The 16554-nt window shown below is 36.6% G+C and overlaps 2 protein-coding genes across 2 annotated transcripts; both read left to right on the forward strand.

The window, feature by feature from the left end:
* Positions 1-11747: 11747 nt before the first annotated feature.
* LOC131029178 (phytosulfokine receptor 1-like) lies at positions 11748-13146 on the forward strand. Its single transcript, XM_059217231.1, has 3 exons — positions 11748-11892; positions 12088-12680; positions 12928-13146. The coding sequence occupies exons 1-3, from the start codon at positions 11748-11750 to the stop codon at positions 13144-13146; spliced, it is 957 nt and encodes a 318-aa protein (XP_059073214.1).
* Positions 13147-14617: 1471 nt separating this feature from the next.
* LOC131029179 (putative leucine-rich repeat receptor-like serine/threonine-protein kinase At2g24130) lies at positions 14618-15715 on the forward strand. Its single transcript, XM_057959573.1, has one exon. It carries the CDS (start codon positions 14618-14620, stop codon positions 15713-15715), a length of 1098 nt encoding a protein of 365 aa, XP_057815556.1.
* The last annotated feature ends 839 nt before the right edge of the window (positions 15716-16554 follow it).

A 16554-nucleotide genomic window follows, 5' to 3' on the forward strand; every position in this document is an offset into this window, starting at 1 on the left:
GTGCCACATCATCAGTCCATATAGTACGACACCCAGTCAGCTGCACAGTCACTGCGCCCAGTCAGCAGTCCGTACGGTACGAACACCCAGTCAGCAGGGAGGTGAAGTTTTTGCGACGGTCATACGACTGTCAAATTTAAGCCAGTAAATTGTTGACATCAGCACCACATCAGCAGAGTTTTGAAATTTTTGACCCCCTCTCCATTGAGCTTTTCAGTTTTGCAGTCCAACTTTGAAAGGCCATATCTTGCTCATTTTTGCTCCTTTTTTGGTGCAATTTTTTTTGAAATGGGCTAAAATTTCATGATCTTCGCAGTGGTGTGGTTATTTTATGATTTTGGTGCACAGGTTTTTCAGAATTTTTGGATTCTCTTAACTGTACCTGTCCAATCTTCAATTCTGCAACTTCAAAGGCCTCGTTTGAGCTCATATGACCTCCTTTTCAGGTGCCGTTTTTTTTGAAAGTGCATGTTTTTTCATCTAATTTCATAATCTATGATAATATTTCAAATATTTTGAGTGAAAATTGTACTTTCAGATATTGGTCTTATTTGGCCTATTAGGTACTTGTAAAATGCTTGGATCTTAGTTTAGATCTCTTGCATTGCCAGTCTGAGTCTCTTTTGGCCTTATTGAGGCAATTGTAAAATTGTAATCAGAAGTCCACTTTGCCATTTTTTGCAAGTGGCCCATTGTATACGCACTAATTATAAAGTGCCAAATCATCACTTTTGGGGGGGTTCTTTGATTGAGTGAATTTGGGGGGGTGTCTTGTGTGATTGTGCCTCTCTTTGTGCTCTTTCCATTTTTGTTGCAATGAGTCCTCATAAATTTCCATTATGCATTATGGAAAATTAAAGTATGGAGTAAATTAATAGAAAAGGGTCTCACACATTACATAGATGGAACAATAACAACACCACCTGATCCTAAGGCTGATCCAAATGCTCAATTAGAATGGCTCACAAAGAATTGCATGGCTCTTGGAACTTTGCGCAAGTATGTCTCAGTTGACCTCATCTTTCATATTGAAAAGTGTACAACAATCAAAGAGGCTTGGGATATGTTTCAGAAATTGTATGGTCAAGTTTGCACCAGAATATGCAGCATTTGTGTCTAGCTTCCAAACTCATCGTTTGACAGTGGGGAGTTCCTATGTTATGCCTTCATTTGATGCTTTCACAGAAATGTTAATATTGGAACAATCTAAGTTGTTGAACATGGGACTTCTCAAGTCTTCAAAGTCTGGTGGCAAATTAAGGGAATCAAGGAAGTCAAAGCAAAGATTCCAACAAGAAGAAGAAGCACTCTAAGTCTAAGCCACACTAGGAAAAAGGACAATCATTCTCTCCATCACACGACGGTTTTTCATCCTCTTCCAAGAAGGGGACACCACCTAAGAAGGATAAACCAACTTTTGCATATTGCAAGAAGTATGGTCATGATGAGCATCAATGCCACGCAAAGCAAGTTGATGAGTTAACTAATCTTCTTAAGAAAAACAACAACAACTTGCCATTTGCCTACATAAAGAAGGATTCATCTCCTTCCTCTTCCTCACAGTCTAAAGGAAAAGGGCAAGCATTTGTGGCTACAACAGGTTCTTCACAACAATGGATACTTGACTCGGGTGCCTCATATCACATGGGTTCTACAAAGGAGCAGTTTTCTTCATTGGAGCCATCTAAGGTACCTCACATTTACATAGGTGATGATACACAAGTAGAGGTTGAAGGGAAAGGTTCAGTTGACATGGATGATGGAACATTTGAGAATGTTCTCTATGTTCCTAACTTGTCTACTAACCTTCTCTCCATCTACCAAATCACTCACTATGGGAATGGGAAAAAGGTTGAGTTTACACCAGATTCAGTTGTGGTAAAGGAACTTGATGATGATGCCTTGGTAGCAGTGGGACAAGTAAATGACAACTCAAGGCTTTATTCATTCTCCCACTTTGTGCCAAGTTCACCTTCTAGGGCCTTTCTTACTCATTCAAATTCAGAAAGTAAGCTATGGCATGAGCGGTTTGGTCACCTCAACTACCGCTATCTTCAACAGCTCACCACTAAAGACATGGTCACAGGTCTACCTCGAATCAGTTTTTCAGAGGGTGTATGTTCAGGTTGTTCCATGGGCAAGCATCCCGAAGAGAAGTTTGATAAGGGGAAAGCTTGGAGAGCTTTGGAAGTTCTTCAACTTGTTCACAGCGATGTAGTAGGTCCATTTCCAGCACCTTCATTTAGTAAGGCTCGCTATGTCCTCACATTCATTGATGACTACTCCCGCTTCACTTGGGTCTACTTTCTTATTCATAAGAGTGAAGTATTTGACAGATTTCAGGACTTCAAGACTCATGTGGAGAAGCAATTAGGGAAAGTGGTCAAGATTCTTCGTACAGATAATGGAAGGGAATATGTGAACAAAAGACTTGAGGATTTTTGTACATTTGAGGGGATTGATCTTCAACATTCTGTCGCATACACTCCACAGCAGAACGGGGTTGCAGAATGCAAGAATAGAACTCTCAAAGAAATGGCTAGCTGTATGATACATGCATGTTCTCTTGATCCCGCCTTTTGGGCATAGGCTATCAGTTGTGCCACACACATCCAGAATCAGGTTCCTCACAAAGCTTTGCAAGGTATTACTCCTTTTGAAGCTTGGGTTGGTAGGAAACCGATTGTGAGACATTTCAGAGTCTTTGGGTGTCCAGCATGGGCTCGCATATCTCCACAGAAACGCAAGGCATTGGAACCTTAGAATCAGCCTTGCATATTTGTTGGATATCTTGAGGGTGTTAAGGCATATAGATTGATGGATCCTGAGACACATGAGGTGTTCATTGAGAGGAGTGTTCACTTTGAGGAAAGCTCTCCTAGCTTAGCCTCTCTACCTCCTCCACCTTCCTCCATTGTGGATAGTGATGTTAGTGATTCAGATGATGAGACTCCTTCAACTCCAACTCGTAGGGTTACACCTCCGCAGGGTCTACTTGCAGTTGAGGAGCCTCATTCTCCACCTCCACCTAGACCTTGTTTGGCTCGACAGGCACTTGAGTTCGCGGGTTCTCTTGTTGGGGATCCTTCAGATACATGGAGAACTCGATCATAGCATCAGAATCTACCACATGCATTCATTGCTACCGCTTCCGATCCACAGACATTTAGGGAAGCATCAGGGGTTCCTGAGTGGGACCAAGCTATGGAGGAAGAGTATAGTTCCTTGATGAGGAACAACACATGAGATTTAGTCCATCTCCCTAAGGGGAGAAAGATGGTTCGATGTAAGTGGATCTATCGGACCAAGTTTGCAGCGGATGGTCATGTGGATAAGTATAAGGCTCGGCTTGTTGCGAAAGGTGTCTCTCAGGTTGCAGGTGTTGACTATACTGAGATCTTTGCACCCGTAGCCAAGATGAACTCCATTCGTTTGACTCTTGCTATTGCTGCAGCTCATGGTTGGGCTGTACATCAGATGGATGTGAAGAGTGCTTTTCTTCATGGTGATCTTGATGAGGAGATTTATATGGAGCAGCCACAGGGTTTCATCCAGGATACTTCCTTGGTTTGTAGACTAAGGAAATCTCTCTATGGCCTTAAGCAGGCCCCCAGGGCTTGGTACGCCAAGATGGATTCCTTTCTTCTCTCCGTAGGGTTCACTAGGTGTCATTCCGATCCAAATGTCTACATTTTGCGACAGGATGACTCTCACTTGATACTTGTGCTCTATGTTGATGACTTGATCATTACAGGGAGTACTTCATCCATCATTAGCAGGGTCAAATCTGCTTTGCATGACAGATTTGCTACGACTAACTTGGGTCTTTTGCACTACTTTCTCGGGATAGAGATTTCACAGTCACCTTCCGGGATTACACTATCGCAGCCCAAGTATGCTCTTGATCTACTTGCACGCTTTCATATGGCTAATTGTAAGCCTGCCCTGACTCCCTTTCTTTCAAGAGTCAAGCTTGAGGCTCACTGTTCTTCTCCACCAGTTGATGCCACTTTGTATCGTCAGCTTGTGGGTAGTCTCATTTACTTGACTCATACACGCCCTGATATTTCATTTGCAGTTGGCATGGTTTCCCGCTTCATGCAGGAACCACATGAGCTTCATTGGAAAGCCGCTAAACACATCCTTCATTACATCTAGGGTACACATCACTATGGGATTCACTATGCAGCAGGCACATGACTTTGCTTGGTTGGTTACACAGACTCCGATTGGGCTGGCGATCTTGATGATTGTAAGTCTACTTCTGGTTACAGTTTTCACCTTGGTTCGGGCCCCATTTGTTGGCAGAGCAAGAAGCAACATGCTATTGCTCTCTCTTCGACTGAGGCTGAGTATCGAGGCACTATTAACGCAGCGACTGAGACCATTTGGCTCCAGCAGATTCTCACAGAGTTTGGATTCACCACTCCATGGCCGACAGTTCTACATTGTGACAATCAGAGTGCTATTGCAATCTTGAAGAACCCGGTCCAGCACCAGCGGACCAAACACATCGAGATTCATATGTACTATATCCGAGAGCTCATTCAGGAGCAGGTCATTGAATTGCAGTATTGTCCTACAACAGAGCAGGTTGCTGACATATTCACCAAACCTTTCACCGAGAGTAAGTTCCAATAGTTGCAAGCTCTCTTGGGGGTGCGGGATGTGTCATTAGGGGGGGTCAGCTGACTTCTCCTTCCTCTCTTATGGGGGGGACTTTTTCCTCTTTTGAGGTTTTGTCCTTCTTCTTTGAGAGTCTTTTGTACATTCATCTCTCTTTTGGGGGGGAGTTTTTTCCCACTGGGTTTTTTCCCTTTCTCCGTTTGTGAGAGATTGCATTGCATGGTTTTGCTTGCATTTGCATATTGTACATGGGTACCTATCATGGCCTAGTAGCCGGGACCCATCTTGCATTGTTGACTTGAGTCTTCATTCCCCTAAGTTGCAGTTAAGGGGGGGTGTTGGTGTAAATAAATATTCATTTTGGATATTATTACACTTTACTTAAGTTAACTTAGGATAATGCATCTCTTTGTAGTTTGGATTTGAGACACTTAGGGAAGTGTGCACATAGGGATAGAGCTTGTAGGAGAAATTCCACCTTTTGTGGTCTTATTTTGCTGTTATACTCCACATTCGGTGGGTCATCCACCTCTTGTGGAATGTTATATTATTTCTCCTACCTACCCCTAGTATTTCTTACCTACCCTTGTTTCTCATTGAGCCACATGTCATAATTGTGTGATCGTACATCCATATGGCCTTGCCTATATAAGCAGGCCTATATTCATTGTATTGGTTAATCCAGTTGATCATTTGCATATTGATGAGAATACAGTTTGTTCTTGTCATTCTATTGTCTCTCTTTTATGCTTTTCATTATGCCCTTGATCTTGGCAAAATCCTACAATAAACAACAAGCACAGGCTGAAAGGAGAAGACCTTCTCCCAACCCATCTGCATCATCGTCCTCATCCTTTTCACTTGAGTCTTCACCCACAAAAACCCTAGCTCCTCCATTCCCAACAACTCGCCTGTTCTTGCCCATCTTCTTCCTATCTTTTTTAATAAAAAAATATTTGTTGTGTAATGCTTGTAATGGAATACTTTAATTGTTTAGTTAAATTTTTAATTTAATTTTATTATTTAGTTAAACTTAATTATCAATTATTTGCTTAAGATTATATATTATTTTGATTATATTTATGTAATAATAATTTATCTAGTAATAAAATAACTATTAATAATTATAAAATTATATAATACAAACAATATAGTGAAATTAGATTTTTATTAATGACTAAAGAAAAATTATTTAAATTTATGATTAAATGTTATAAAATTATATTGTATATATTAAAATCATTAAAAATTATGATTTAAAAAAAAAGTATTAATAATAAAAATAGAATGATTTAAAAAAAAAATTATAATTATAAAAGATACACACTCGAGTTTTTTTTTTAATAGAAATATTTGGTGTGTAATGCTTGATTAATTTAAAATTTTATTTTATTTAAATGGTATGAGTCAAATCTGTATAAAATAGTTAATAGATTTTATTATCTATATTTTCAAAAATTAAAAAAATTATTAAAATTTATATATGTCTATATAGAAAAGTCGCCTTATTTAGAAGATTATCAAAAAAATTGAAAAAAGTTATTTAAAATAGAATTTAGTTTTTTAAATATAAAGAAATCTTAAAAAAAACTATGAAATCCATCATTGCAATAAATTTGCTCCTATTACACCAATGTTTTTCATCTAATCATGGTGTAGATAAATAATTTCTAATTTAAAAATATAAATTTCAACTTTAAAAAAAAAAAATTATTTTGAAAACAAAGATAATCATGCACTAATAATATTATTAATTATGGGAGATTAAAAATATCCCTCCATCAAAACTACTTTTTAAGAAAAGATAAGATAAAGAATGAATATAAAATAATAATGTAGTCCTAATAATTTTTTTGATATGGTCAAGAGTTTAATAGAAATATAAAAATATAATAATATAATAATAAAAATATATCTAAACAAATTTAATATTAATTACAAGTTTTATAATATAATAATAATTTAGTATTGTACAATATAAAAATACAATAATTTTTAAAGTGGAATAATGAACAAATATGATATCTTTAGGTGCACTTTACATATATCCCTCTAAAGATAAGTATGCTAGTTATTTAGAAATAAACTAGTTACTAAATTATCAATGGTATTGGTTGATATTTTAGAAAGAATTTGTAGGTATTATTAGATAGTCAAGATGTATATAAATAGTTATTTTGGTCAAATGCAAGAAGAAACAAAAGAAAGGTGGCTACAGAGCATCCAGGCCCACAACATAGGAAATGAACACCTCGTTAGCATATGACAACAATTTGGATTGGATAAGGCCAAAATAGGCTCAAAATTACTCAAAAGGAGGCACACTAAAGCAAGGGCCCAAACCAAGTGTGAAATTGTAAAGGGGTTACGATTTATGGCACAATAAACATACCTAGTGATCTTCCTTTTTGGTAAGAAAAATTCTCCAAGAAAATATCATCTCATAAAGTTATGTATTTCTTGTCAGTTATTACACTAGTTATGACAACTCATTACTCTTTGTCATAGGATTCAAAACCAATAGTTTTTCCTCCATTTATTAAACCTAAATATGAATGGGTCCTCCTCACTAACACTTGATCTTCCAAAATGGAGATGACAAGATTGCACAAACCTCATTGAACATCGAAAGAGTTCCAAAAACTAAGACAAGGACGGACTCAAATTTGAGACATAATTTTGATATGACCCCCAAAGAACAATATTGGTAAAAATTCTAAAGTCATGTTTTAGAAAGAAGAGGTTGCGAAAACTGCTGCCAACTTCTAATAGGGTTAGGATAACCTTTTTGGAAGCCACAAAGGTTGTGAGAACCTCTTTAGATGTTGATAAAGGTTTTAGAACTTTTTTTTTTAGATGAAGACACAACACTTTAACTTTTGAAAAGAAAAAATAAGGCTGGAGCACTTGACTAAGGAGAGTGTGAAAGTGCATTTTGAGGCAACAAGTACATTATTTTGAATGGATAAAATCAAAATGATGGATAAACATTATTCAAGCTATAATTGAGAACTAATTCTTTGTCAAAATTTCTTTGCACAAATTAAATATTTGGTAAGATTCATGAAAAATAGTAAAGTAATCAAAATCACCTTGAAATTTTTATCTTAGGGCTTTGAATTTTATTGAAATTTATTTTTTTGTTAGGAATTTTGTAATAATTTTTTTGTGAAGCATTATATAAAGTAAAAAATCCCACTCAAACATATTTTTTACTTTGTTAAAAAAAATTATTTCAAGAAAGAGAAGTATAAAACTACTAATCATGACCACTAAAACACCCAAGCCATCGTGGACAAGGACATACTTTTTTCATTAATATCTTTCCAAATATTGAAGAATAATATAAATTTCATTGATATCTATATCACTAATTTATTTATAGATAAGAATACAAAAATAAAAGCCCGCAATGAGTAGGAGAGTTGGCTTGGGTAGTGGGTTTTCTCCCCATTGGTCTCAAGTTCAACTCTCTGAACCTAGTGTTTATACAGTGTATGTAATTCATGGACCCTTACCCACATCCCAAGGGATTAGTATCACTTCAACTCATGTCAAAATGGGCACTGAGCTAGGTCACGGGGATACCCTTTGGCACCAATAAAAAAAGAATGCAAAAATAAAATAAAAGTTATGGGCAAGAAAAGTCAGAATATCAAGGTTGATAGTGAGACAAAGAAAGAAAAAGACAAAGACAAAAGGAATAGAAAAGGTTAAGGATACATAAATTGGAAATAACAATATCCCTTTGTCAAATGTGGGTAGTGGTATGGAGGACCAAGGAATTGATATTGCACCCAGTATTCTTGATGACATCTCTTATCTTCATGCAAACAAGGAGGAGATTCCAGATGGCCCGACCTCTCTTATCTTCGTGAAAACAAGGAGGAGATTTCAGGTGGCCTTGGTTTGGGCATGAAGGAGGTTACTTGTCAATTTAAATTGACTAAGTGGTTCTTCCTGGAAATTAACAAAATCAATGTCAAGCTTAGAGAAATGTAAAACAAGATGGGCAATAGATGATATTTGAATGAGGAGATAGATAGGGAAATTCCCCATGATTGAGAAGCTAATCCAAAAAAGACAAAGATGGTTAAGGATCTCCTCAACATGAAAAAAGATTATGAGAAGAGGATTATGGGCCTGGAGGAGAAGCTTCATGATATCAATGAGAATTTGGAAATGTTTGTGAATATCAACCATTGCACTATCCAAAATTGTGCAGAAGGAATTCGGTTGTTAATTGAGAAGTTAAAGGAACTAAGAGAGGAGCATGTTGTTGAGTACAATTTAGGTGAGACAAAGTGATCAAAAGGGTCCAAATCTTATACTTGTGGCAGTAAGAAGAAAACTTTTAAACATGGGAAAAATGAGCCATTGGACAAACAAAATTACATAAGGACTTCTAGAAGCTAGAGTTGGATGTGGTAGAAACCCTATAAAAGATACAATAATGCTTCTTATTATTTTTTAGCTTTCAGTTGCTTAGTCTCTTTTTGTTGGCTACTATCTGGCTATTGGTTGGTTGTGTTTTTCCTTCTGGTAATATTTTGTAACGGTTTCAATGTCCCTTCAAAACCTGTTTTGCCTTTTAATTAAAAACAACGTGAAAAACAAAATCTTTTACATAGTATTCCATTAGAAGTGATCATTAATTTCATTCAAATTTATTATTAATATTATATATATAAATCCTTGGGTACTGATAAAGGTCACAAAATTTAAATTTATGGTTACTAGTTGTATTTGCTTGAGATTTTTTGAAGCCTTTTCAACAATTCTATTTTGTGCATATCCTACAACAATTACATTACAATAGATGAAATTTGTTTAACGCCCTTTCAAAATGATCTTTGAGTGAATAAATCCTTTGAACTTGATAATTTGTGATGACAATCACCAAAAAGTCCACCAATTCCTACTAATAACTAATGAAGTAGTAGGCATCCTAGTCTTGGGCCCTCACTCCTTGTGAGCCCTTGGAATTTTGTTGCTCTCTTTATTGATGTGGCTATGTAATCATTTGAGTCTCTCCTACTTTAATCTATTTAGAACTAATGAAAAGTATTTGGTTGTGTTGTGATGGAATGGTGTTGGTAAAAATAGTAGTTTTATGTTTCTTTTATCCAAGCGATCTAATAAGTCTTTTTATCACTCTTAAGAAAATAAATTATTATCTAGGAGTAAACAATGAATGAATGAAGAGGTGTACGAATAAGATTACATAATGAATATTAATAATAAACATGTATTAAAATTTATATACAAATAAAAATGCAATGAGTGAAAATAGATATAAATGCATACTCAACACTCCAAGTTGTAAAACTAGCCCAAACCGCAACACAAAAAAGTACCAAAGATTCTCTCAAAATGAGCCAAAGATAGCGGAAATGAAATTTTATTATTGTAAATCATTTTATGTGATATCATCTATTTATATGTATTAAAGTAGGGCATTGCATACCTAAGTTTACTTCTACTTTTCTTCTATTTGAGCTATGGAAGTGAATAGAGAAAAGGAATGTGTGAAACCCACAAATTGTAATGGGTCATCCATCTTATACCAAAGAAGTGTTAAATATCTCATTCCAACAATGGAATAAAAATATAAGCCCCTATAAATGAAATACCTTCATTTTGTGTGTATTTTTGTTTTGCCTTTAGTTAAATCATGCATAGCAAGATTTTTCTAAACTAGTCAATGCTCCCGTCAATTAGGGGACCCGATTGAATGTGATAACTTCCATCACCATGTTATACCAAGGTAGCTACGAAAATAATTATCTAGGAAAAATGTTTCATCATACCAATTCTTGGCATTATCCATTGTCAAAGTGATAATCATAGACAACAATTATTACAAATTTGTACATTTTTGTATAATTAGTAATCATCTTTATCATTCTTATCTTCTTGAAATGGATTAAATTACAGAAGGTTTCATCTTAGACATTTTTTTCCCTTTGAATGAAGAGTTTTAACTCCAAACTCGTAATTTTTAAAATCTATATAAGAAACACAAATGTAGAATTATACCTTTTCATTTAAGCATGAAGCTAATTCATGATAACTAATAAAAATATTACATCACTTAAAACTCTAAATCTAACATACACTCGTCCAAAACATGATTCCAACCTTGTCTTTTATGATATACAGACCTTACACTTAACTACTATTTTAAAATTTAAAGTATTTTCAGAGAAGTTGGTATGAGGTAGAGTCAAGAGGGCATAACTCATGCCAGTCATAGAAATGGACTTATATTGAATCCGCACGTCATGATCACCGTAATTTGCGCTTTTGCTTGTTTGCTCAGAAATTGCTGGTTCGTGACAAACTCTTCATCCAATTTTTGACACTCTGAGAATCCAATGCTTGTAAATTTCTCGACACTCTGTATGAACACGCCCAGAAGCCTGTGCGAATATTCACCGCTTTAATTCTAAACACTATTTTCTACACTTTGCCTTCCAAGTCTTTTGTTTCTTTGTGTTTCAGTTTTTGCGATCACATTAAGAAAAGGTCAAGTCCTCCATTTTGCCTTTACTCCATTCCTGCACGGCAAAACTTCTTATAAACCAGTCTATTGTGGAGCCCCCAATCGATTTGCTCAGAAATTTGTTGGCGCGGGAAAGTGACAAACTCTTCTTTGAATTTCTCGACACTCTGTATGAACACGCACATATTTTTCTCCATTCCTACACGGCGAGACTTTTCCTCCATTTCTGCACGGCGAGACTTTTCCTAAACCCTGTGACCATATTACTTGAATTTTCAGCTGCAGTTAAAGTCAGTGTAGGAAACATAAAGAAACTATTAAAATATAAATCGTCTCACTCTTTGTTCCCCGTTTGGAAAATATGGAAAAGCTAGGAAGATATGATGTGTCTAAAATAAGGATTTGTTGCAAGGAAGCGTAGCCAATTTCAACATCAGCTGGATTGATTCTACTCTCGGATATGGATAGTTTGCAAAGGCCAATGAACTGTAAAGGTCAGTTCATTCTTTAACTCGTCTTCACTACTTTTACGTTTGTTACATTTTCATCCAACGAGTTGCAATACCAGAAGCAGATTGATGCAGAAGCTTTGCTTCAATTAAAAATGTCTGTGAAAATGGATCCAACTCTTTCCTTGTCCAACTGGGTAAATGGAAATAACATTTGCAACTGGACTGGAATAACTTGTGATCGCAGTCAAAGGGTTGTGAGTGTGGTTCTCAAATACAGGGCATTGGCTGGTACCTTACCCCCTCACATAGGTAACCTGTCCTTCCTTAGAATGCTTGACCTCTCCAATAATAATTTCTCTGCCCACATTCCCCACGAGCTTGGTAAATTAAAAAAGCTGCAGTACATTAAGCTCTAGGAAAACAGCTTGCAGGGTTCAATTCCAGTTAGTCTGTGTAAGTGCGCAAATCTCTTAGAACTCCGATTAAACAATAATTTGTTGAAAGGAAACATTCCACCAGAGTTGAGTTCCTTGCATAGCTTGAAGAAACTTGACATCTCTTTCAATAAATTGAGTGGCATCATCGCTCGAGGCTTGGCAAATTGCACTGCGCTTAAAAGACTAGATCTTGGCAATAATCTTTTAACAGGCACTATCCCCAGCTCGATGAGTAACTGCACAAAATTCCGTGTCTTATCTCTGTCCTCGAATGCGCTTGAAGCACCAATTCCATCAGAGATATTCACAACACCCACCAGGTTACCATATTTGTATCTGGGTTCCTGCAACAAGCTCAACGGTAGCATCTCCATGGAGATTGGCAAATTATGGAGGCTGAGAGTGATTGAATTTTCTAACTGTAGTCTTACAGGTAGCATTCCCATGGCCCTGGCGAACTGTTCGTCTCTGGAGAAGCTGGATTTAGCTTCCAATTCCTTGTATGGCACGGTCCCAGCAGAATTGTCTTCACTTACCCGACTCCGGGAACTGTGGTTCGGTAATAATAGCCTTGGAGGATCAATTTATTTTCTCATGAACTATACTGAATTGGAGATATTGGAGCTAGGGGCCAACAAGTTTGAAGGTACAATTCCAGAGGTTGTAGGCTATAAGCTACCCAAATTGCAACAGTTGGAGCTGTTGATCAATAAGTTAAGTGGCAGCATCCCAAAATCTATAGGAAATTGTTCCGCGCTCTATTTTATTTTCAGTAGGAGATAACAAGTTGAGCGGAGCAATACCCCGAGAATTAGCAATGCTGACAAGTCTACAAACACTTGAATTTGGTGGTAACAGCTTAGAGGGAAATCTTTTTCCGTTTCTGTGAAACTATACACAATTGCAGGTGCTTGTACTGACAGACAACGGGTTCGTGGGCTCCATTCCTTCAGATATTGGCCTGAAGCTCCCCAACTTACAAATTCTTGACGCGGGAATGAAACAATTTCGTGGGGGTATCCCAAAGTCTCTAGGAAATTGTTCTCGGCTCAGGGAACTTGTTCTCGCAGCGAATCAGCTAAGTGGTGTGGTGCCTCAAGAATTGGGGATGCTTACTGCTCTGTAGAAAGTTAGAAACTGAACCTTGGAAATAATAGCATGTCAAATGGAAACTGTGGTACAACGTGTGTAATAGATATACTTTCTAACTGCTCCATTCTCGAAGACCTGGACCTAGATGTAAACAATTTCAGTGGCAATTTGTCAAGTGTTCTATGAAACCTCTCTCCAAGGCTATCTATACTACTCTTGGAAGTCTTAGACACCTAAAAATGTGTCATTGATCATGTATTAATTATTCGTGTAAATTGATTAAATAATTCTTTAAATTATTTAATTAGCTAATTAATTCTATTTCCCAATCTCCAAATTTTAATTTCAAATCCTTCTAATTTCATCTAATTTCTTCAAATTCACTTTCTTCTAATTTCAAATACATGTGCATGATTTCAAAAATCAAAGTCAACTTCTAAATATATTCAAATACTAAATTGAATTTAAAATAGATTCAATATTTAAATTAAATCTCATGCAAAGATTAAATTGAAAATCCAAGTCAAAGTTCAAGCACATGCTAAATTAATTAATTAATTAATTTAATTAACTCTTCAATTCCTATTTCTATCTTTTAGTTAGTTTTTTCTAAATAAAGCTCTCATTCAGCTTTCAATCAATTAACTATCTCCTCCTCTTTATTTCCTTCAATCATTCTTTTTCATCTTTCAATCAGTTTTTTTTCAATAAGTTGACTCATTTAATCTATTCAATCTATTTTGTTTCATCTCTAAATCAGCAGTTCAACTATCAATCAGCATGTGAGCTCATCTGAGTTCCACCTCTTGATCAATTTGTTCCACCTTTCAATCAATCTCATCCAGTTATCTATAAATTGAGCATTCAACTCCTCACAATGACTCTGAATCATGAACTTTGAATCTTTGTGTCATTTGCAGGTTGTCAGCGCGATATCTAAAAGCCACCATACCACAAAGAAGAGAAGAGCAATGGAAGCCATATGTAGTCATGGAATAGGGAGAATTGATTGATAAATTTCACATTCTTGTTTCTTGCTTTTACATTATTTCATTGTGTTTTTGTTTGAATTCTATTAGGATAGGGATTCATGATTTTCCCTTTCATTTCTAGTTGATTACATTTATGAATTTTTATATTCAACAAAGTCAACAACATCACTAGCAGCATACCAGAAGAGATTGGTAACCTTACCGAGTTGACCATTTTCACTTTCAATTATAACAGAGTAACAAGAATCTACAATTGTTGGATTTGAGCCAAAACCAATTGCAAGGCACCATTCCATTAAAGTTTAAGATGTTGGTAAATCTGGAATATCTATTTCTTCAGCTAAATAATATATCTCTCGAAAAATTCCTTCATATTTGGGCAGTCTGAAATAACTGAGAAAACTTGAATTAAGTCATAACAAGCTCACAGGAAGTATATCGCATGCCATCGTGCAATGTTTTCGCCTAGAGAGGATTGACCTCTCATACAACAACCTTACAAGAAATATCCCTATGGAGATCTCAAGACTTCAATCATTGACTTTATATCTCAATATTTCATACAATTCATTGACAGGAAGATTGGCTTCCCTGGGAGGAATGCAATATATTCAAGCCATAGATATCTCATCTAACAAACTATCAGGACCTATTCCTGGCGATATTGGTAGTTGCTCAAGATTGCAGTACCTGAACCTTGCCAAAAACAAATTGGAGGGAATGGTGCCAATGTCAATAGGGCAGCTTAAGAGCCTTGAAAGTATTGACATGTCTTTCAATGAGTTGTTTGGACCAGTACCACGTTCTATTGCAAATCTCACCATGCTTCGGCATTTAAATTTCTCATACAACAACTTGAATGGATCAGTCCCAAATCAAGGAGATCTCAAAAACCTAATTGCAACATCATTTTTGGCAAATCCAGGATTATGTGCAGCCTCGGGCTGGTTGAATTTACCAAATTGTGCAAGCTCAACCGGAAATCATTATGCATTGAGCAGAAACATTGTCTTGGGTGCTTCAATTGGCACTATCTTCACATTGTGTTGTATTATGGGAGTATTTTACGTTTTCTACAGAAGAATTAAAAGGGCATCAATCATAAATAGCTTGTTGGGGGAAGGTTTCATGCAAATTTCTAGCCAGGAACTTCATACAGCAACCCATGGATTTAGTCCCGCTAATTTATTAGGCAATGGCAGCTTCGGGTCAGTTTTCAAAGGGCTCTTGTTTGATAACAGGTTGGTGGCTATAAAGTTATTCAATCAGGATCCTCAAAATTCATACAAGCATTTTGTCAAGGAATGTAGAGTATTGAGAAAAATCAGGCACCGCAATCTGGTCAAAGTCTTGTCCTCTTCCTCCATTGGAGATTTCTGGGCTCTAGTTCTGAAATTTATGTCACAAGGGAGCCTAGAACAGCACCTCCACGGGGATGAAACTAGAATGTGTAGCTTGAGTTTGAAGATGAGAGTGAATATTTCACTTGATGTGGCACACAGGATGGCGTATCTACACCATGATCGTTCTTCCCTTGTTGTTCATTGTGACATGAAACCCTCAAATGTGTTAATGGATGAAACCATGACAGCCCATGTGGCTGATTTTTGAATTTCCCGTCTAGACTGATGTCCCTTGTTTCTACAAGTAGTAGCACATCCAGACTGAAGGGAACAACAGGATACCTTTCTCCAGGTATTGATCCAAACCTCACATTTTTCCCAATTTAAGTGTTTGTCTTGGTTTTCTTTTCTCCCATATATTCGTTGTCTTCTCAACAATGAAATCACTTTTTACTTATGCAAAAATATGGATTGCGAGGACAAGTGAGTACCAAGGGAGATGTTTACAGCTTTGGGATGCTCATCCTTGAGATGGTGACAAAAAGGAGGCCTACTGACGGTATGTTCACTGGAGATGTAGCTTTGTCGAGATGGGAGAGAAGAGCATTCCCTGAGGTAGTGGAGGGAGTGGTGGACAGAGACTTGTTGGTTAATCAAGGAACTGTTGGCGAGTCCAGCAGTAGTGTTGCACCTGAAACCATCGGTGAAGAATTGGAATCGTCTGAGCATGGCAGTTGTCTGCTTAGTTTTATTGGATTGGGACTGCAATGCACAAGGGAAAATCCAGTAGACAAACCAACCATGAGAGAGGTGGAGAGTATGCTAGAAAAGATGGTGTATGGCAGAGCATATGGCAGCTTAAAAGAGCATTCATCTGTATAGAATCTGTTGAGTGCAAGCAATGGAGTTGGGCATCCAAATGGCAGTACAGATGAAAGTGAGAGTAGCTAAGTGCAGATCATTAACATTGAATGAATTTCTTTCACCAGCGATAGTATTTTGCTCATACATATGAAAACTGCAATTAAATAGTTTTTTTTAAAGAACTGTATATCTAAAATTGTCGCACTTTCAAGTGCACAGACAAGCTGTCATAATTTGAACTAT

Source organism: Cryptomeria japonica, chromosome 3 (assembly GCF_030272615.1).
Source record: "Cryptomeria japonica chromosome 3, Sugi_1.0, whole genome shotgun sequence".
Lineage (NCBI taxonomy): Eukaryota > Viridiplantae > Streptophyta > Pinopsida > Cupressales > Cupressaceae > Cryptomeria > Cryptomeria japonica.